Source organism: Mus musculus, chromosome 12 (assembly GCF_000001635.26).
Source record: "Mus musculus strain C57BL/6J chromosome 12, GRCm38.p6 C57BL/6J".
Lineage (NCBI taxonomy): Eukaryota > Metazoa > Chordata > Mammalia > Rodentia > Muridae > Mus > Mus musculus.
In genome coordinates, this window is record NC_000078.6 from 51818426 (window position 1) to 51841653 (window position 23228).

At 43.6% G+C, this 23228-nt stretch overlaps 2 protein-coding genes and 1 pseudogene across 6 annotated transcripts in view; 1 reads left to right on the forward strand and 2 right to left on the reverse strand.

Annotated features, from left to right (window-relative positions):
* Hectd1 (HECT domain E3 ubiquitin protein ligase 1) overlaps positions 1–11332 on the reverse strand; it is an 86037-nt gene extending 74705 nt beyond the window's left edge. For 4 of the 5 annotated variants that reach the window (XM_011244049.3, XM_017315008.2, XM_011244051.3 and 1 more), the window contains exons 1-2: positions 10778–11332; positions 8927–9088 (exon numbers count right to left, since the gene is read on the reverse strand). In XM_011244049.3, coding sequence (XP_011242351.1) covers positions 8927–9066 — 140 coding nt within the window. In that variant the 5' untranslated portion in view covers positions 9067–9088; positions 10778–11332. The remainder of the gene's footprint in view (positions 1–8926; positions 9089–10777) is intronic. The other variant, NM_144788.2, reaches the window with a different exon arrangement.
* On the forward strand, positions 9760–17250 carry Gm5785 (predicted gene 5785). Its single transcript, XM_011244243.2, has 4 exons — positions 9760–9843; positions 10430–10804; positions 10865–12130; positions 12563–17250. Exons 1-3 carry the CDS (start codon positions 9760–9762, stop codon positions 11714–11716), a joined length of 1311 nt encoding a protein of 436 aa, XP_011242545.1. The 3' UTR covers positions 11717–12130; positions 12563–17250.
* Positions 17251–21991: 4741 nt separating this feature from the next.
* Positions 21992–22396, reverse strand: Gm19309 (annotated as a pseudogene).
* Between the last annotated feature and the right edge of the window lie 832 nt (positions 22397–23228).

The following is a 23228-nucleotide window of genomic DNA, read 5'->3' on the forward strand; positions in this document are numbered from 1 at the left end:
GTTCCAGGCTAGCCACAGCTACACGGTGAGCACCTGCCTCTAAAACAAACACCTGCCAGTGCTTTACCCTGATGAAGACAGCAGCTAAACTACAGTTAACGCTAGTAGCAGTATCCTTCACTGTAGGAACTAACATGGAAATGAAGGCCAATCTCAAAGAACTATGATGAAGTAACAAAATTATTAATTTTACTAAATCTGAAACCTTCAGATATAAATCTTTTTAATATTTTACAAAGAAAATCTGAAATAAGCACAAAGCACCTCCATATAAGCAAAGAATAATAGCTTGTCAGTGAAAATGCCTGTTCAACCATCTGAGAACTGAACCAGTGGCTATTGCAGTAAAATTTTCACTCAAAGAACAAACAAAAATGTTCAGTATCTGTATCTGGCAAACAATTGGTAAGATGGTTCAGCAAGCAAAGAAACTTGCCACCAAGCCTGATAACCTGAGTTCACCTCCCAATAACTCATCAAGTAAAAGAACGGACTCCAAAGTTGTACTGCAACCTCTGCAAGATTCATTGTGGCACACACACACACACACACACACACACACACACACACACGCACATACACACACACAATCACTCAATCAATAAAATATAATAAATATATCTGGAAAACATTTTCTCAAAAATTAATGAAGCATACCTTTTACTACAAGTAAAACAATTAATACAAGGCTTTTTACTAACTATAAAAACATTCAAGCTATCAAGCAAAAATTACAGAATATATTTGCTACAAAGAGCTGACAGTGGGCTGGAGAGATGGCTCTTCCAGAGGTCCTGAGTTCAAATCCCAGCAACCACATGGTGGCTCACAAACATCTGTAATGGGATCCAATGCCCTCTTCTGGTGTGTCTGAGGACAGCTACAGTGTATTCACATACATAAAATAAATAAATAAATCTTAAAAAAAAAAAAGAGCTAACAGCATCCTAATAAAGATGTTTTTGATATAAGTAACAAATGTAAACTTTTTATACTGTTAGATTGAAATATATCAACATTTAAAATATCTGTACAACCCAGTAGAAAGTATTCTCCACGTGACCAATGGAAGATTTTATAAAGTTAAAAATAGATGAGTCATTCACTTAACGTATAAGACACATCAAGCAAGTCTGATTGTTCAAGCCTGTAATACCTGCTCTGGGAGGCTAATGCAGAAGGTCACCAAGTTCAAGGCCTGTCTAGGCTAGAGTAAATTCATGGCCAGCCTAACTAGTAAGTGTAAGACTCTGTCTTCATATACCATGTTTTTTAAAAGGGGCTGAAAAGTTGGAGCCATAGCTCACTTGGTAGGGCGCCTGCCTGGAAGGAACAAAGTCCTGAGTCCAATCTTCAGCTCTACAGAAGCCAGGCATGGCTATGCACACCTCTGATGCCAGCTATGCTCACATGAGTCTGGGGGACTGAGAAATGTACTCACAGTGTATTTTACAATCGCCCTGGCAACTCTCCAGCAGGAGCTTCCCACACTTACTATGTCTTACTTTGTTTTTTTCCTGAGACAGAAACCCTGTCTCACTGTGTAGTCATGGCTGTCTTGGACCTCACTCTATAGACCAGGCTGGCCTTGAACTCTGCTTCCCAAGTGATGGGATTAAAGGTGTGTGCCACTTCCACCATGATGTATGTTTTATTCTTTTCTAGAACATCCATGCTTAAAATGTGTTGAAATGTCTGTTAAGGGCTAGAGAAATGACTCAATGGTCAAGGACATTTCCTTCTCTTGTAGGACCAGAGTTTGGTTCCTCTGTCATATCAGACAGCTTTCAACTGTCTATAACTCCTGCTCTGGGGACCTCTGAGAGCACGTGCACTCATACCCATACACCTACATTCAGACAGACATATCTATAAAGACACATTTCAAAATGGCCTGAGAATCGAGTTTGATTCCTGAGTCCCATGTGGTAGATAAGAAACAACTCCAGAAAGCTACTCTGACATGTGCATTTACAATGCAGACACATGCACACATGAGCACACAAATAAAATATAATTTTCTTAACTAAGAAAGAAAAATAGCCAGGCGTGGTGGCACACGCCTTAAATCCCAGCACTTGGGAAGCAGAGGCAGGCGGATTTCTGAATTCGAGGCCAGCCTGGTCTACAGAGTGAGTTCCAGGACAGCCAGGGCTATACAGAGAAACCCTGTCTCGAAAAACCTAAAAAAAAAAAAAAAAAAAAAAAAAAAAAAAAAAAAAAAAGAAAAGAAAAGAAAAAGAGAAAAAAATAAACAAAAGCTGGGCAGGCTGTCGCAGGTTTATATTCCCAGGACTGTTAAGGTAGATACATGGGTAGCTTGAGGTGAGCCAGCCTCGTCTAACTGGGAGAACTTGTCTCAAAACAGAATGGGTGGGACTGGTGAGAGGCTCATTTGGTAAAGGTGCTCGTCTCACACCTGATGACCTGGGTTTAATCCCTGGAACCCATATAAAGCCAGGAGGAAACCCCCTCCACAAACCTGTCCTCTGACTGGTAAGTTCACGCCATGGCAAATGCAGGCACCGCCCCTGCCATCTATACCTACTCCCAATAATAAAGCTTAAATTTAAAATGTGGATGGCTCCCGAGGGCCTCTGCAAGTACCACACCCCCACAGATGTCTTCTTAACAAACTAACTCTCTTTGAGAAGTCTATTTCCAAGCTCTAGGTGTATCCTCACAAATGCCTTCTTTCTGCTAACCCTCATGCTTAAATTGCTATTTTAAGTCTTTAGGCCTGGTATGATGGCACACACCTTTAATCTCATTACTCAGGAGGCAGAGCAGACAGACCTTTCCTGAGTTGGAGGCTAGCCTGGAATGTAGTGAGTTCCAGGTAGGACTACATAGTAAGACCCTGTTACAGGGAAAAAAAAAAAAGGTGTCCTTAGCTGCACTCATAGCATTGGAGATATGGCCACTTCCTGTAGCTAGGCAGGAACCTCAATGAAGTACAGACACACCCACAAAACATTCAGCCCAAAATTTAGCCTGTCTACAAGAAATGCAGGAACAGAGGAAGAGCAGCCGACCAGTAACAGGCCAAATCACTCCCTGGGTAAGCACCAATCCATGACACTATTAACGACATTCTGTTTTGCCTGCAGACAGGAGCAGGCTGTCCTCTGAGAGGCTCCACCCAGCAGCTGATTCAGACAGATATAGACACCCACAGCCAAGCAGTGGATGGAGCTTGGGGACTCTTATAGAAGAATAGTGGGAAGGATTAAAGGCTCCAAAGAGGATAGGAACTCTAGAGTCAACTAACTTGGACACTTGGGGCTCTCAGAGACCGAACAACCAACCAAAGAACATCCACAGGCTGGACCTGGGGGAGGAGGGGCTATCCCAAAAGCTGTTGCCTGTCTATGGAATATGTTCTAGCTGGGGGAGGAGGGGCTGTCCCAAAAGCTGTTGCCTGTCTATGGAATATGTTCTAGCTGGGGGAGGAGGGGCTGTCCCAAAAGCTGTTGCCTGTCTATGGAATATGTTCTAGCTGGGGGAGGAGGGGCTATCCCAAAAGCTGTTGCCTGTCTATGGAATATGTTCTAGCTGGGGGAGGAGGGGCTGTCCCAAAAGCTGTTGCCTGTCTATGGAATATGTTCTAGCTGGGGGAGGAGGGGCTATCCCAAAAGCTGTTGCCTGTCTATGGAATATGTTCTAGCTGGGGGAGGAAGGGCTATCCCAAAAGCTGTTGCCTGTCTATGGAATATGTTCTAGCTGGGCTGCCTTGTCTGGCCTCAGGGGGAAAGGATGTGCCCAGCCTCAGAGACTTCACATGAGAGGGTGAGAAGATACCCAAGGGGGCCCCCCACCTGCTCAGAGAAGGAGACGGGCGGGGGGGGGCGGGGGGTGGGGGGTGGGAGAAAGGATTGTGGGAGAGGGTGATGGGGGCAGTGAGTGGGATGTAAAATAAATGAATAAAAATTTTTTTTCTTTTTTAAAAGACTTATTTACTTATATGAATAGACTGTCACCATCAGTTCTTTGTCACCAGAAGAGGGCATCAGATCCCATGAGAGATGGTGGTGAGCCACCATGTGGTTTCTGGGAATTGAACTCAGGACCTCTGTAAGAGCAGTCAGTGCTCTTAACAACTGGGCCAGCTCTCCAGCCCCCTTTTTATTCTTCTTTTTTTTTTTTTAAGCTTTAAGAAAAAAAAAAAAAGACTTTTATAACAAGCTAGCTGAATGGACCTACATGATAGGAGAGAACAACCCTTGCAAACTGTCCTCTGACCATCTCCAGCACGCATGGCCCATACACTCACTCATACGCATACATACATACATACATAAGTACATACATATGTACATACACAAAATAACACTCAGTAAATAAAAGGTAATGTAATAAAAAAAAAAAAAACTAGGAAAAAGGTGGGTCTGGAAAGATGGCTTATTGGTTAAGAGCACTATCTGTTCTTCCAGAGGACCCAGGTTCAATCCCTAGCATCCACATGACAGCTCATAACTGTCTGTAACTCCAGCTTCAGGGGACCTGACATCCTCACACTGGTGAACTTAATCCCAGAAGCACAGAAAGAAATACTATAAAAGACTGTCATGACCCTCACTGGCAGTATTCCAATGCCCTACTGATACTCTTGTAGGATAGGATCCAAAGCCTGTGCATCATCACAAGACTCAGCAATCCAGTCACTACTCCACAAGGCCAAGTGCTCCTGCACCTCCCCTGCCGGGAACCACGGCTTCTTCCCACAAGTCCTGGCCTCCTATCATCTGAACTGCCCCTTAATCAAGTCCATTCCTTTTTTGTTTGTCTTTTGAGACAGGGTTTCTGTCTGTTCCTCAGGCTGCCTACAAAATCATTATAATCCTCCTGCCTCAGTTTCCCAAACACTGGAATTATAGATGTGAGACAGCAAACCCAACAAAATCCTTTTCTCAAAAGCCACCATTATCTAATGACTACTACATCTGAGAGGCTAATGATAACTACCAATGGACCTCCAGCTTATTCTTCTCCTGCCTCACTAACTCAGGCAGTGTTCAGAAGCAGCGCAGCATCACAAAAAGCATCTCCCTCTCTCCCTCCAAAAGGACACAAAACACGCCCGGGGAAACTCAGGGACGATGCCAAGGGGGAATCACTCAACTATTGTGCAAGATGCACTGAGAGGAATAAATCTCACTTGATTTTCATAAAAACTCAACAAGGATTAGGAGTCAGGCTTAAAGCATGACTACTCAACAGTGAAGACAGGATTCCGAACTCAGCTCTAGACCATTTCAAAGGCACATGGGCCTTTCCTAACTAAACAGAGGCACACTTTCAATACAAAGACAATACAAAATCAATACAAACAAATCAAGCAAAATGTATCAAATGCATGAACATATGATTTATTAGACATAACCTAAACTATTAACCTTATAAAATCCAACTAGAAGATTTCCTCTGGCATATTCAAAATATATACATCTTGTACTTCATTTGACGTATTTGTTGACTTTAAAAGATTTTAAGTCGGGGGCTAAACAGAGAAACCCTGTCTCGAAAAACCAAAAAAAAAATAAAATAAAATAAAATAAAATTTTAAGCCGGGCGTGGTGGCGCACGCCTTTAATCCCAGCACTGGGGAGGCAGAGGCAGGCAGATTTCTGAGTTCGAGGCCAGCCTGGTCTACAGAGTGAGTTCCAGGACAGCCAGGGCTATACAAAGAAACCCTGCCTCGAAAAACCAAAAATAAGTAAATAAGCTTTTAAAAGCTGGATGTAGGGGATTCCTGCCTGAAATTCCAGCACTGAGGAAGCTGAGGCAGAAGGAAAGACAGATGTAATGCACAACTTGAATAGCAGCGCTCAGAAGTTCCCCTTGAGTTGGAAGTCAGCCTGCATTACATTGTGAGCTCTAGGCCAGACTGGATTATAGAGTGATACCCCCTCTCTAAAAACAAAGAAAAGACAGCGGCGCCAGCATGGTGGCACATGCTTGAGAGGTGGAGGCAAGAGAATCCAATGCCATCTTGGCTAGATAGCAAATTTCAGGCCAGCCCAGGTTACATGAGAACCTGTCTAAAAACAAGAGAGAAAAACTCCCAAATTAGTTTCAGAAAATAAAAGTACCAAAATATAATTCAAAATTAGGTATTATAACACTTCTTACTTGAAACCCTTTTTTCACATATATTCTCTCCATTACTCCCCACAAGAAATCCACTGATATAAGATAATAGTCATTTTACAGAGGAACAAACTAAGGCTCTCGAAGCTAGGTAGACAAGCAGACTACAAGAAGTTGAACCTAGGGGCTAAAGAAATTGCTCAGTGGTTAAAAGCACTTGCTGCTCTTGCAGAGGACCCAAGTCTGGTCCCCAGCACCCACATTGTCCCTCACACCCATATACAGCTCCAGTTGCAGGGGATCTGGCACCAGGTCAAGCCACATGTCCATACATACAAGCAAAACACTCATACATATATAGTAAAAATAAAGAGAACTTGAACCTAGGACCATAATGTCAAATCAAAAATAACAAGATAACCTTGTGTGTGTGGAGGTGGGGAGGTTCAAGACAAGGTTTCTCTGTGTACCCTGGCTGTCCTAGAACGCTAGAGTCCAGGCTAACCTTGAACTCAGAGATCCCCCTGCCTCTGCCTCCCAAGTGCTGATATTAAAGCCAAGTGCTACTACACAGCCTAACAAAATAACTTCTTGTAGAAAAGATATAAAGCTACGGAGTGCTGAAAACAAGACAAGCCGAGGTTTAAGGGGGAAACAGAGGCAGCAGGTGGTAAAGTCTAATTCTCTAGGAGCAATCCCCAGAGCAGAGTGATGAGAGACAGAGCCAGGTCCTGTAAGTTATCCTTTGACCTCCACCCGCACCACTACATAAAGGCAAGCACACACTCATGCATCACAACATATGATATGTAAATTTTAGAAAAATTATTAACAAAGGTTAATAAGAGGGATAGTTAGAAAAGGTCACAAAATCTAAACAGATGTGCACTTTGAATACATAGCTGCTATGTCACATGAAACAGGACTAACCAGTCTAACTGACAATATCCTGGGGCTGGAGAGATGGCTCAGTGAATAAGAGCTCTTGGAGAGCACCCAGATTCAGTTTCCAACAGCACCTGGCAGGCAGCTCACGGTAGTCCTAACTACAGGTCCAGGGAACCTGGTGATGCCCTCTTCTGGCCTCCGTGGGCACCTGCACACATGGTGCACATGCAGACAGAACTCTCAGATAAATAAAAATAAACACATCTTTAAAATTAAAACAAACAAACAAACAAACCTTATTCCTTTACATAGTACATCACATCTGAAATCATTTTAATTTCTTTTTCTTTTAAATTTCATCACATGAAATATGAAAAAGGAATGGAAGGAGAAGTAGAAAATGTAACATAGCTGTTTTGTTTAGTTGTAGAATTTTTCATAAGAACCAATTTTACATTGTTAAAATTTCCTTTTAAAAAGTTCTTTATGTATACTCATAGACATAAAATAAATAATTCTTCAAAAAAAAGAAATCTACTGATAAAAAGAATTAACAAACCACCATGATATGGATGTTTATTTATAAGAACTTTTATCAACCCTGTGTACTCGAAGATGCTAGCGATGTTAGAGAGGTTACCAGAGCTGGTTCTCCTCCTACAACCCAGGTTCTGGGCACTAACCCAGGTCCTCGGCCCTCGTGGTCACATCCTTTATCCAGGGAGCCCCCTCCATAGACACCCTTACTTTGACTTTTTCTTTTTCTTTTTTCTTTTTTTGAGACAAGGTCTCCTACAGCTCTGGCTAGCTGGACAGACTATGTCACCAAGGATGTCACTGATGTCACCAAGGCTGGCTGGACAGACTATGTAACCAAGGAAGACCTTTAACTCCTGCTCCTACCTCACCTCTCAAGTGCTGAGATTAAAAGCATGAGCCATATCCAGCTAAAATAATATTTTTTAACAAAAATACAAACTACTTAAAAATCAAAAGAGAGAGCACTTTGAAAAAACAATATAGATTTAGCAAGTAATATAGTCTATTTCCACCTCAAAGGCATTAATTATACCAAGCTTTAAGCCAATATCACAAATATTTTTAAATTACCTTTAAATAGCACTAAAGCACATATAAAAGGTTTTAGTGACTTATTGGAATTCACAACTCAGATGAACTCAGAGAAATGTTTATTCCTTTACTGAACCAGAATCACACAAGAGGAAAATCATGGCCTAAGTGCCGAGCTAGTAGAGTAATGCCTTTCATATTTTTATGCAAACTTTCTAGTATCATCTCTGATACAACTGTTTAAAACTCTCCAAATTTGGGTAGTGAGATGGCTCAGCTGGTAAAAGTACTTACCACGAAGCCTGAGAACCTGAGTTTAATCCTGGAACCCACATGCTAAAATGAGAGATCAACTCCCAAAAAGTTGTCCTCTGACTTCCACATGCACACCATAGCATACACGAAAGTACACACACACACACACACACACACACACAACTTCAAAGCTTCTGTACTTCAAAAAGTATTGGAAATATCCAAATGAAATGTATTAACCGAAGTTATTTTAACAAAAGCAATGACACATGAAAACCAAAGAAACAGGTAGTTCTGACCTTATTCTCCAAGTCATATAATACAAAAACAGCTTTAAAGAAGATAAACATTTATAATCTTTTTAATTTATGAGATGGTTCATAACTGACTCAACCAAGCTATGGTTAGTATTCCTAATCCACACTCATTGAACAAATATGTATTTACATAATCACGATTATCATTACTAGGGTTCCATGAACCACAGACAACTGCAGAAATGTCTAAAGGGGTATTTTAAAGTTCCCTAGCAAAGTTTTCACACAAACTGAAGTCAGCAAATAGCTGGAAACAGATGTCAGCACAGTGGGCGCAGAGGAAGGTGATGCAGGAATGCACTTACGTTTCAAAACAGCGATCCACATTGTCAGACATCAAAAGCAGCATGCATAGCTGCTCCAGGGCTATTAGCTGCATGTCCCTTTCATCTCCCTGTCCCATCTGCAGCCATTCCAGCAACGTATCAGGATCTACATCTGCCATTGTCTTTAAAATGCTCCTTTGCCTAAATTGAAAAAGGGAAACGGGTTTTTCAAACATTTGTTCAGAACTGATCAGCCTGTGTAAAGACTTTTTTCTTGTACATCTGCTTGAACCAAGTTTCTGTAAGGTCCTCAGGTCCTCAAGAGACACACACACACACACACATGCATGTGTATATGTATATACATACAGAGCTATTCTCCAATTTCCATATTGCACTGTGATATGCACACGCACACATACTTGCACACACACAAAATAAGCAAATATATATGCTTTAAAAAAAAAAACTTTCCAGCCGGGCATGGTGGCACACTCCTTTAATCCCAGCGCTAGGGAGGCAGAGGCAGGCAGATTTCTGAGTTCAAGGCCAGCCTGGTCTACAAAGCTGATTTCCAGTACAGCCAGGGCTATACAGAGAAACTCTGTCTTGAAAAAACAAAAACAAAACAACAAAAAAAAACTTTCCAAACTGCAAAGTATTACTTCAAAAAGTATGCTACATATGCAGCAGTCTACTTCCTGGGCTTAATGCAAAAACCCTCAAGGCAAAACAGTTTAACACTGGAATGAATATATGCTGATTAGGTTGCTAGTTAACTAGAAACCAGAGCTGTCTTGGTCAAACACTATGAAACAAGTTTTGGATCCCAGTACTGTTATCACCAATGTCTGTGCCAAAAGGCAAAAAACATGTACAAAAAAGTTCTTTTACCAGTCAACTTCTTCCTGCAACCTCCCCCCAAACTCCACCAAAAATCGGAGCTTCAGATACGGGTCAGATCCAGTAGTTTTAAAGACCACTTTCCAATCCAATTCTTCTTCGGATTGAATTTCCCTTCTCACGAGTTTTGAATTCTCAAACTTACTCCTAAAATATGCCCAAATACAAACAGTAATTAGATATGAAATCTACCTATGCGGAAGTAAATACTGATAAGAACTTCTGGTAATCTAGGCAAATGTTCTTAAAACTTTTTTTTTTTTGGGGGGGGGGCTTGATGCTAAAGTAAATACAACTAACAGGTTACCACCCCCCCCCAGGCAGACGGACAGACAGGCAGACATTCTTTCTCCCATAGGATGGGGCAGTTAGTTTTTATGTAAAAAATTTTTTGAGAAGTAGTCTAGGCAGGCAAGTCATTACAAAAGCTTCTAGATGCCCGACCAAAGGACAGCGTTGCGTCCCACGCAATCCACCTGCCGGTGTGGGAACCTAGAGGCGGGTCGCGGTGGGCACCCATCGGCCGCGCCCGGCGGGGCTGCCCCATCGTCCTCGGCCTGATCAAGGCCGGAGCCGCGACGCTGACAGCCAACCTGGCTAAGTTAGCTACCTGCCTCCGGGCGGAGGGCGAAGTTCTAGAGAAGCAGCAAACCTGCGAGCTCAAGAGGAAGCCGCCGAGCGGCTGGGGTGCGGGTCTCCCGGAACTCGGAGGCCCAGCGGGACGTCCCCGGTCCCCGCCGGGCGGCTGAGCCTTACCAAGGACAAGGAGCGCGTAGCCGGAGCTCCGAAGCCAACAAGCCAAGCCCCGTAAGGCCCGGAGAGGGGAACAAAGGGCCCGATACGCAGAGGCGACGGCGGAAGACCGACCTCACCGCGCTGGGGTCCAGCTCCGCGCCCGCCGCTGGACTCGGCGGCCCGGATCCTCGCGCAGGCCCAGCCTGCCGACAGCGCCTAGCGCCCCCGCCTACCCTGACCGCAGGCTCTTACCCTGGCTCGCCGTACCAAACAGCTCCGGTCCAGCTCCAAGCAGGCCGCGGGCAGAGCCTGGCCCGGCCGCGGCCCTCGAGTTCCTAGGAAACCGCAGGCCGCGCAGGTCGAGCCAGGCAGGCGGCACAGGAAAAGCCGTGTCTCGTCCCTCCCCTTCCTCCGCGGGGACCCGGTGACAAGGAAGCGAGAGGCTCCCCCGAGCGGCGGCAGCCAGCGCGGGTCCCGACCCCAGCACGCGGCTCCTCAGACCCTGCGGTTCAGAGCCAGGTCCGCGCGGGGCCGTCGGCGGCAGCGGGGAGACGCCGCGTCCATCGCCAGCCGGGCGGGGGCAGGAGAAGGGTCGGCCGAGCGCCGGGCGGGGAGGCTGGTGAAGGCCGCGCCGGCGGAGGCGGAGCGAACGCCTCCCGGCCGCCCTGCCCGCGGCCACCTGGGGCGCTGCGGAGGCCGGACCCCGCGGCACGGGGCGACGACGGGGGGCGCCGGGCTCCTTCGGCGGTCGGCTACGGCTCTCCTCAGCCCGGCCTCCCGGCGCCCGAGTCGCCGCGCTGTCAATCCGCGCGCGCCGCCAGCAGCTGCTCCGCGCACGCTCCGCCCGTCTCGCCCGGCGCGAGCCGCTCCGGAGTCCTGCGGAACGGAGGCCACCGTCTCGCAGGCGCTCGGCGTGCCCGGGTCACCCCCTCCTCCGGACTTTTAAAGCCAGCGGTTTACCAGAACGCTTCCCAGCGAGCCTGGGAACTCGGCGAGCGCTGCGCAGCCGGGCGTTATCGCCTCGGCGCAGATGGGACCAGGACGGCTGCGGGAACTCGTGCCTCCTGCCTGCCCACCGTGGAGTCCCGGGAAGCAGCCAGCATCGAGGACTTCCCACACAGTTGCCTTCGGCTCGTGGTCACTTGTACTTCCGTAGTTATTCCCGTCAAACTTTTATTTCATGGGCGTTGAAAAATCAAATACTAGCCGCTGCTAGTGGAGTCCTCACGTAACCGTGACACTAGAGAACTGGAGGCTGGAGTTCAAGGTCATCCTTGGCTACAAAATGAGGTCGAGACTTGTCTGGGCTACAGGGCGGCGACGGTGGTGATGAAGAAGGAGCAGCCAAGGGAGAGAAAAAGAGGAAGAAAAAGACTCCATACTGAACTCATCCTTTGAACAACAACAACAAAATAGCAGTAGATACCTAATTTTAGGAAAGAACTGTATGCAAAGACCGAGGCTAGTAGTTTTCAACCCTGGCGGCACATTAGAGACACCCGGAAAAGTTTTCATTAGAAGAGTTTTAGATCCACAGCAAATTGAACAGAAAGTACAGAGAATAAGTTATGGCTACCCTGTTCTGTATCATGTGTTCCTGGCCAGGTAGGGCTAAGGACAGAGAGTTCCCACTGATCTCTTTGTTTATGGTTTTGCCCTTTCCAAAATATCGTTTCTAGTTGGAATTATTCACTAACACTCTTTAAGGATCCTCTGTGAGTTTTTATAGCTTGGTAGCTCATTTATTTGGTGTTGTGTTGTGTTTTGTTTTGTTTTGTTGTACTGGATTTTTTTATTTGGTTTTGTTTTTTACTTTTTGTTTTTCTTGTTGTTTTGAAGTGGGTATGCTTATGTAACCCTGGCTGGCCTAAAGTCAATATCCTCCTGCCTCAGCTTCCTGAGTATGCTAACAAGAGGGCTTCCTTCCTGAGTATGCTAACAAGTATGCTAACACCTGGCTTGGGAGCCCATTTAATTCTTACTGCTAAATAATAGTAAGTTGTTTAGATGTAACACAATGTGTTTCTTCATATACAGATGCCTGGAATCTACCTTCACAGACTATGAACGGCTCATGCAGAAATTTCCAAAGTTCCCCAACAGGAAAAATACTTTCTAACAATGTAGCTACCACAGGACTGTGGCCAGAACAAATGAAAAACTCTTCAAACCCAAGAATAAGAAAAAACCTTGCCAGGCAGTGGTGGCGCACACCTTTAATCCCAGCACTTGGGAGGCAGAGGCAGGTGGACTTCTGAGTTGAGGCCATCCTGGACTACAGAGTGAGTTCCAGGACAGCCAGAGCTACACAGAGAAACCCTGTCTCAGAAAAGAAAAAAGAAAAGAAAAAAACCTTAATTAGAAATTGTAAAAGACTGGAGACATTTAACCAAGAAGACATCCCAGTGGCTGGCGAGAAAGCATATGAAAGATGCTTAACATTATCTGGCCTTGAGAAATTGAAGATACTCACTGGTGGTCTGTGCGTTTGGTTCCCAGTACCCATATCAGGCAGCTCACATCTGATGCCTCTGGCCTCTACAAGCACCTGCGTTTACATGCATTCACCCACACACAGGCATGCACATGTGCACATAATGTAAAAGTAATTTAAATAAATCTTTGAGGAAAAGAAATTTTAAAATAATACTCTAGAGCTATAGATAACAGCTCAGTTGGTAGGGTACTTACCTACTACACACAAAGCCTGGGTTCTCTGTCCAGGACTGGATAGAACCAGGCCCTAAAACTGGGATTGGTGGGACAGACGGACAGACTTTTAATTTCCATCACAGGCAGAAGAAGCAGTTCAAGAGCTTCCTCAGCTACATAATGAACTTCCTCAGCTACATAATGAACTGGGTTCCAGCCTAGAATACATAGAATGACCGTGTCTGAAGAAGGGAAAAGAGGGCAGAGGGAAGGAAGGGAACACTCGAGACTTCTAAACATCATTAGAAGGGCGAAAAACCAAAGCCCAATAACACCAAACGCTGGAAGGGTGTGATTCAGCCGGAGCGCTCTTGGTACCCGTGGAAAGTAATAGTGCCCCTGTGTAAGATAAAAAAAGGCTCTGGTTTTGTAAAAGCAGGCATGGGCAAAGCCAAGAACCTAGGACCCACATGAAAGCCCACAGGCAGTGACAGGTGCCTGCGGTCCCGGCGCCTCCCGCGGAGAGCTAGGAAACAGAAGAATCACCTGGAATCTTACAGGCCAGCTCTCCAGGGGCGGGGCGTGATGCAGGGCAGAAAGGAGAGAGAGAGAACCAACTCCCGAACCTTGTAGAGGTTTGTTTTCCCTTTAGAAGTTGCTTTATCTATGAGCGAGGCATGGGGGCACCCACCTTTAATTCCTGCACTCAGGAGTCAGAAGCAGGAAGGTCTCTGTGAGTTTGAGGTCAGCCGGGGAAAGCTACATAGTGAGACCCTGTGTTCAACAAGACAAATTTGTTATGTACAAATAACAGGCAACATTCTATCCATGAGTCCTATTTTCTAAGACCTTAAAAAAAAAAAAAAAAGAAAAGAAAGAAAATAGACAATACTTTTTAAAAGGCAAGAAGAGTCTTCTGCTTCTAGATGATTGCTGGGCTAGAGAGAGAGGGAAGTTTGTTGAACCGAAAGTGACAACTTAGAATTGCATATTCTCCAGAACAGGAATAGTAAGGTGACGATTGGGGGCACCTAAGAGTACTGGCTGCTGTTCCAGAGGACTGGGTTTCAGTTCCCAGCATCCACACATGGAAGCTCATATCTGTAATTCAAGTTCTGGGGTATCCTATACCCTCAGACAAACATGCAGGCAAAACACCAATCAATACACATTAAAAAATTAGAAATGACTTAAAAAACAGTAAGATGACCTCGGAGCAAGTTTATTCAACATCCCTGGACATCCACAGATGCCTACCAGAGCCATTGAAGCAGGTCAGGAAGTCCAACGTAATTCAGCTGCTCCAACAATCCAATCCACAGAGGCTCCCATAAAGGTTAGGGTCCTAACCTCCGCACTTACACCAGGCATTCATAGACCCACACTTACACATCAAATAAATAGCTGAGCGAGGTGATGTATGCCTCTAATCTCAGCACACAGGAAGCAAAGAGCTCAAGACCAGACTGGTCTATGTAGTGAGTTCCAGGCTAGTCATGGCTACATAGTGAAACCTTATCTCAAATAAATACATAAATAAGCATATATATGTATATATGTATGTATATGTATATACTTTTACCAAATAATCAGCAGCCACCCTCAATATCTACCCAACGGAGTTGAAAACTTAAGTTCAAACTTAAGCCCAAAGTTGAAAACTTTGAGGGGATTTTGTTTGTTTCATTTTGACTTTTGAGGTCAGGTCTCACTTGGCCCATGATGGCTTCCAGTTCACCATGTAGCTGAGGATGGCCTGCTCCTCTGGGTCTTCTTACCACCACCTCCTAAGTACAAGGATTACAGGCGTGTACCACAGGGTGCATACAGATACTGATGGCTACTTTATTCATAATTGTTAAAATTCAGGGAAAAGACAGAATATATCTCAGCATTGGAAATTTGTGCTTAGTATGTACCAGGCCTTCGTTCCACAAAATACTAGCAACAGAACCTAGAAGCAACTAAGACATCCTTTAATAGATGAATAAACACATACCCTTCAAAAGCTGACATATCACTTATCCATCCATTAGGTACTATTCTCTTCCTTCCTTCCTTCTTTCCTTCCTTCCTTCCTTCCTTCCTTCCTTCTTTCCTTCCTTCCTTTCTTTTTTAAAGACTTATCTATTTTATGTGTGTGTGTGTACACTACAACTGTCTTCAGACACACACTACAAGAGTGCATGGGGGCCAGGCGTGGTGGCGCATGCCTTTAATCCCAGCACTCGGGAGGCAGAGGCAGGCAGATTTCTGAGTTCAAGGCCAGCCTGGTCTACAGAGTGAGTTCCAGGACAGCCAGGGCTATACAGAGAAACCCTGTCTCAACCCCCCCCCCACAAAAAAAAAAAGAGTGCATCGGATCCCATTACAGATGATTGTAAGCCACCATGTGGTTGCTGGGAATTGAACTCAGGACCTCTGGAAGAGGAATCAGTACTCTTAACCACTGAGCCATCTCTCCAGCTACTATTGTCTGGTATGCCTGTGAGTTTACCTCAACTACTCCCTTTTTGGAAATGTGAATTTTAATATGCTTTTATCTGAAAGGTGACAGTATTTGCAAGATAGAATTTTAAAATTAACCATATAATACAGAATGTATGTGTCTCCAAAATTTTAATGGCTAACTTGTCAAATGCTTTTAGTCTTTTATAGTGTGTATGTGTGTATGTCCATGGTAACTGTGTGGAGGTCAGAGGACAATTTGTAGGAGACAGTTCTCTCCTTCCACCACGTAGGTAGAAGGATCTACCTACCACCACATAGGTAGAAGGTCTGGTGGCAAGTGCCTTTCCCCACTGAGCCATCTTGCCAGTCCACAAATACCTGATTGAAATTCATTTATATCAACTATGAAATCCCAACAACATTTGGGGAGCCTTGGTAAAGGCTGAATAGGAATTGTTAAAAATAAGTTTTGCAACATTTCTTGTGGTTTTGTGACAAGGTCTTACTACCTAGAACTTGCTTTGTAGCTAAGGCTGGCCTCGAACTCATGGACATCTGCCTCTCAACTGCTAGGATTACAAGCACGAACCACCAAGCTTAACCTATTTTTTTTTTTTTTTGCAATTTTGATAAGCCTCAACTTATTTCAGAATAAAAAGTTTTTTGATGACAGTAAATTTAGCTTATAATGGCTAATTCTAAGAAATAACTTTCTTCCAGGGATCATCATGGTTTTCCTAAACATTTTTAAAATGATGCACTTAAAATAAATCCTAGAATATTGATACGTTGTTACAGGATTCACGATAGCTGCCATATCCCTTGGTAGTAGAGTCAAAAGCCAAACAGTAGAGCAAATGCTGAGCACTCCATGTTCCTAGTCAGTCGTTCCTGTTCCAAGGCTAATACACTCTTCCATAATTTGCTACCATCCTTTCCTTTTGTCTTGAGGAAATTTTTTTCTTGCCGGTAAATAAAAGGTCTATTGTCCTGCTTTAACATTCTTAGATACATGAATATCATGCAATACACTTAGTTATAGGAAAAGTGGAACCTAATTTGCAAAAGTAGAAATGTGCTTCTACAGTAAAAGTAGAAATGAGAAATGTTCTACAAAATGTAGAAAACTTTCAGTAACTTTATTTTTATGAAGAATATTATTATCAATTGCAAAATGTGTATTGGGGAAGTTGCATAATTTGTGCAGACTTTTTAAAACTGTCCTCCTGGATACTAAGTGGTTACCATTACTTGTTTTTGTCTTTGGTAACAATAGAATGGTTTCTAAGACAATCCTAATCCTAGACTGCTTGGATAGCGAGCACAAACAAGCCTACAGTCTGTTCCCCAGCACCGGGTAAAACTGGGCATCACGGTGAAGGCCCATAGTCCCAGCAGGGAGGAAGTATCAGGACAGCCAGATGTTGAAGGACAAACTTATCTACATCCTGAGTTTGAGGCCAGCTTGGGATATGTAAGACCCTGTCTCAAAAAATAAACATATAAAGTCATACAACATATAAATGTTTATGTGTGTGTGGGTGTCATACTACAATTATATCATAATCTTATTGTTAACCAATATGAAGGGAGTATGATATTAAACTAGACTTAAAACTCTTTCCTGGACTTTTAAAACTTTTTAATCTATTTTTCATTCTTGCACTTTTTATGCTGTCCAAAATCGTCTGCCAACCAGCATCCCAGCTCATCTGTTACTTGGAGAGTAGTTTTTACTGCTTCTATTGGTTAGCCTGAAAAAGTAGATATGTGTTCATTAACATGAAAATTCTATTTATCCTCAGATCAGTGGTCTGCAATAGCAGAATAGAGTGAGGAAAGGTTATCCAGGAAAGCTGCTTAGGAGAAAGAATCTATTTAGGTCATTCAAAACCCAAATTACCACTTCCGTGGAGGTGTTTTGCCACAAAATCTCTGAATTATTGTGTATAAAACTACATTGGTACTAGCAGGTAAGTGCTTGCCACACAAGCGGGTAACCCCACTATCCGTAACCCAGTGCTAGTGTTGGAGACAAGAGACTCCGTGCTCCTTTAACCGCCCAGTATAATCCCAGAAGGTGAGTTCCAGGTACGGTAAGAGACCTTGCTTCAAAAACTGAGGTGCAGGGGCCATAAAGGTGTCTCAGCTGGTAGAGGCCCTTGCCACCGAGATTGATGACCTAGTTTGATCCCTGAAGACAACCAGCTCCTGCAAATTGTCCTCTGACCCACACATACACACAATAACACACAAACACACACACAATAACACACATACACACACTCCCTTCTTCCTATACACAAAGACCAGATTGGAAAGTCAGAATTTAATATTTACTATAAACTCAGCCCAAGGAACAATGTTTGAAATTCCAACACCTGGTAACGCTGAAGACCTGTGCATCTCCAGTAACGTGGAGATGTGCATGCCGAGGTATTCCAGAAAAGAACGGAGCACTTCTTCATCAACTAAATGAATCCCCAAAAGTCTGCAGCCAACTGTTTTCTGTGAAATCCATTAATGGCCATATCATTTCCCTGTATTACTCAATTCCATTAAATTTGTATTTAATGTCCAGTTACATATATATGACATATACAGATGCAACTACTTTATTAAAAATATTAAATATAATTCAAATATCATGAAGTTCAGCATCTTCTCTTTTGTTTGTTATTTGTTTGCTTTTGAGATTGGGTCTCCTATAGTCCAGGCTGGCCTGGGATTCTATAGCTGGGGCTGGCCCCAAACATACTGTAATCTTGCCTAAGCCTCCAGAGTACTGAGACGGCAGCTATGCTTGCTTGTGTTGAGGGTTTTGTCTTTGTTGGTATTGGCTTCTGTGTAACCCAGATTGGCCTTGAACTAATTTGTAGTTGAGGATGACTTTGAACTCTTGTTCTTGTTGTTGTTTTTTGGATTTTGATTTTCGAGACAGGGTTTCTGTGGGTAGCCCTGGCTGTCATGTCACTCTGTGAACCAGGCTAGCCTTGAACTCGAAGAGATCCACCTAGCTCTGCCACCTGAGATTCAAGGTAAGCAACACTAACATCTGGCTTATGTTTCCATTCTTATGCCTGCTCCCCTACCTTAGTTACAATAATCCTGCTGTGTTTTGAAATTAGGCATGGAGAATTCAAATCGGTTTCCCTTTTCAAGATTATTTTGGCTTCCTGGGTTCCTGGCATTTCCTTATGTCTTTTTTGTTGTTGTTGTTTTTTGTTTTGTTTTTGTTTTGTTTTGGTTTGGTTTTTTCCAGACAGGGTGTCTCTGTGTAGCCCTGGCTGTCCTGGAACTCACTCTGTAGACCAGGCTGGCCTTGAACTCAGAAATCTGCCTGCCTCTGCCTCCCAAGTGCTGTGATTAAAGGTGTGCGCCACCATTGCCCAGCTCCTTATGTCTTAATATCAGCTTGCCAATTGTGAAAAAGATAAACAAAGCAAAAAATAAAAATAAAAAATAAAAAAAATAAAAAGTTTCCTCTTTGTTGTTTGTGTATGAGTGTTTTGTCTGCATATTTGTCTGTGTTCTGTGTGTGTGCCTGGTACTCTCAGAGGTCAGAAGAGGGCATTGGGTCACCTAGAAAAGGAGGGAAGGATGATTGTGAATTACCATTAGGAGTCTAGAAACCTACCCAGGGTCCTCTGTAAGAGCTGCACGTGCTCATAACTCCTGAGCCATTGCTCCTGCCCTCTCAGCTACCATGTCATAGGGATAACATTAAGTTCATAGTTTCATATGGAAACTGTTAGCATGTATGGTATCACCTTCAAATTTATGGGCATACAATGCCTTTTGTTCCACAATATCCTCTAGGACAATAGTCCCAGTGTTGAGAACCAGCCCTGAGGTACCATGAGACTGAGAAACAGGCAGACTGGCTAGCACTGGCAGACGTATGTCCCAGGTACTCCAAAACTGTTACCTCTCGGCAATGTGAGGCAGACAGAAAGGCCTGTTAATGTGTCTGCACAGTGATTGTGCCCTCACTGGATTGTACTTGGTTGATCTTAAATATTACAGCTCAGGCACATCGGCATATGTAGGGTCCATTTGTAATGTGTCACACACCAATCTGACAGGGTTTTTAATTAATTTATTTTTTATTGACTTATGTGCATTGGTGTTCTGCCTGCATGTGTGTCTGTGTGAGGATGTCAGGCCCTTGAAACTGGGGGCAGTTATGAGTTGTCCTGTGGATGCTTTGGTGTGATTCATAGCTTCTCTCTCCCCAATCATTTGCCTAGACATTGTAACAATGACTGAACTAGAATATCTCGGGTTTTCCACTACTATTGTTCATTTGTCTGGTTCTCACTTCAATACTGTTAGCTTCTTGTTATTTTATTTATTGTTTTTATTATACTTTATATTATTTGTTTTTATTGCATTTATTTTTCTGGGGGTGGCTCATGTGTGGAGATCAGCAGACAATCTATATGAAGTCCATTCTCTCCTTCTGCCAGGTGGGTTCTGGAGCCTGCACTCTGATCAGACGTGGCAGCCAGCACCTTTACCTACAGGAGCCTCTCCCCAACCTGCTTATTATTATCTTTTAAAAAATACCCGGGCATGCGTGCACACACATGCACGTACACACACACACACTCAGGCACACACACTCAGACACACACCACTGCTATGTATGCCATTTATTATTACACTATGTCCTTATTTGTTTTTTTTTGTTGTTGTTTTTTTTTTTAGATTTATTTATTTATTATATCTAAGTACACTGTAGCTGTCTTCAGACACACCAGAAGAGGGAGTCATATCTCGTTACGGATGGTTGTGAGCCACCATGTGGTTGCTGGGATTTGAACTCAGGACCTTCTGAAGAGCAGACAGTGCTCTTAACCACTGAGCCATCTCACCAGCCCCTTATTTGTATCTAGTAACATTAATTATCTTCAGATCTAGTTGGCCTGATATTATCATAGTCACTTCAGCTCTATTCTGAGTAAGGCTTAAATGATACAACTTTTTCCTTTCAACCTAAGAGTATCGTTAGGTGTTTTGGTGAGGGGGCTGGGCATTGCGCCCAGAGCCTTGTACGTAGTAGGCACATTTTCTACCACAGAGCTACACCCTGTAAGGTTCCATAAGTTGTCAAAGAATGATACCCCAGACTCAGATAGTATATAAATAAAGAGTGTTTTATTCAGCAGAAGTCTAGTGTGCTGGGGTCTCCCATTACCAAGACAGAGAGACAACCAAGTGAGCTTGAAGGCCTGATTTGAATCACATTAGGGGATCTAGGGGTAGGCGGCCTTTATCTTGCTCTATCTCTAAGGACATTTCATTACCAGGACAAGGGAACTGGAAACTCTTGCTGATCCAAGTCTGGTTGGGCAGCGTCTGATGGCAGGGCAGTTTCTGACTAGCTGCCTGAAGCCTGTTTTGTTTGTTTGTTTGTTTTTTCCTAGTAACTGACTTATCTGGACTTGTCCAGTTCTTAGGCCTAGTCTGCTAAACTGCCAAATTGAAGCCTGTCATGGAGTCAGCCGAGCCTTCTCAACCCCTGCCCAGTCAATCATTTAAAGCATGCCAGGTGTGGAGGCCTTTCATCCAGCACCTGGGAGGAAGACGCAGGCAGGTCTCTGAATCTGAGGTCAGACGAGAAGTCATAGAGGGAGTTCCAGGTCAGCCAAGGTTACACAATGAGACCCTATCTCAAAACACCGAAAACAAACAAGCAAAAAAAGAGGGGGAAAACCCTATTCCGAGAGTGAGACAGAACTGTTGAGAGTGAACTGTTGGGTCCATTTACACCTCGCATAGGGTTCCAGTCCACAATTTTCTTGGTTATTTTCTGTTTCATGTCTGTTTTGCTCTATTTTTTAAAGACTTATTTGTTTTTATTTCATGTGTGTTGCTGTTTTGCCTTAACATATGTCTCTGTGAGGGTGCCAGATCCCTTTGAATTGGAGTTACAGACAGTTATGAACTCCATGTGGTTGCTGGGACTTGAACCCTGGTCCTCTGGAAGAGCAGCCAGTGAGTTTAACCACTGAGCCACACCCAGCCTTTTTTTTTTTTTTTTTTTTTTTTTTTTGGGCCATTTCTATTTCTCCATTGTTGCTTTTGTTTTAAATAATTTTTTCACATAGTATGTAATCTTTGTTATTTCCTTTTTTAAATTTTTACTTATTATTTGACAATTTCATCCGTGTAAACATCTCTACTGTGTTTTAAGTTGAATCAGCTTTTAGAGGCTGGCCTGGGGACTACAATAAACATTTTTTTTTGGTCATTAGTTTATTAACAAATTTTTCTAGTATAAGATTTCAAGAGTTTAATCCAATTTCAGATCATCTCTTAAACTTTCTTCATTCTGTTGAAGGGATGAATTAAATATCCTTATTTTTTAAGTAGCTAGTGTCTTACTATAAAGAAAGGTGTGGCAAATCCAGATCCAAAGTACACGGTCATCATAGCCAGCAACCGCCGCTTGTTTTCCACTGAAAATGGCAAATTCTTTCCCGGACCCTCCTCATAGAGGCTGCGACGGACCACGGACCACGGACCACGGAGGTGGTGAACCTCCGGATACTCTGGCCCAACATGTCGCTGCTGGAAGTTCTGTGAGGGCCGCAGACCGGGAAGGCGGAAGAAATGGCCATACTACCTAACTCTCCTTTCTTCACGACCTTGCTCTGCCAAGCGCAAAGACCGAAAGGGAATTAACATCTTTTTTGAATTAAATGTTTCCTTTTGTTTTTGAGATTATAATATAATTTACATAGTTTCTCACTTTCCTTTCCCTTTTCCAAATACTCCCCCTCCTTGCTCTCTTTCAAATCAATGGCACTTTTTCCACTAATTATTACATGCACATGTGCATACACATAATACTCCTGAATAAAACTTATTCAGTCTGTATATCGTCACTTGGATGTATGTTCTCAGGAACAACTACTTGGTACTGGGTCACCTATTGATATGCTTTTCCTGGAGAAGAGCATTTCTCCTGCTTTCCACATTGTTCTTAGTCCTTTGTGTAAGATTGAATTCTCATGGTCTTTCTTCACCACCGTGGCCAGACGTCTAACACCCCCACCACCACCACATTCACATCCACTTTGGTACGCCCACTGGTGTTATCTTTATTCAGCTCATGTTTAGGCAGTGTGCTGGCTAGTCTTTCCACTTGACACACAAACCAGAGATATCTGAAAAGAGGGAGCTGGAATTGAGAAAAATCTCTCCATAAGATCCAGATGTATGGCATTTTCTTAATTAGTAATTGATGGGGGAGGGGGCCCAGCCCATTGTAGGCAGGGTCACATCTTGGCTGGTGGTCCTGGATTTTATAAGAAAGCAGGCTGAGCAAGCCAGTGGGCAGCTCTCCTTCATGGACTCTGAATTAGCTCCTTATAGATTCCTGCCCTGCTTGAGTTCCTGTCCCGTCTTCCTTCAGTGATGGACAACTGATATGGAAGTGTAAGCCAAATAAACCCTTTCTTTCTTCCCCAGCTTGCATTTTGTTGTTGTTGTTGTTTTTCGAGACAGGGTTTCTCTGTGTAGCCCTGGCTGTCCTGGAACTCACTCTGTAGACCAGGCTGGCCTCGAACTCAGAAATCCACTTGCCTCTGCC

Coding starts and splice junctions, on each gene's coding strand:
- Gm5785 (XM_011244243.2), top strand. CDS start 9,760: ATGTACAAAAAAGTTCTTTTACCAGTCAACTTCTTCCTGCAACCTCCC. Junction 9,844..10,429: donor AATCGGAGCTTCAGATACGG/GTCAGATCCAGT, acceptor GCGAAGTTCTAG/AGAAGCAGCAAACCTGCGAG. Junction 10,805..10,864: donor CGCCGTACCAAACAGCTCCG/GTCCAGCTCCAA, acceptor TCGAGTTCCTAG/GAAACCGCAGGCCGCGCAGG.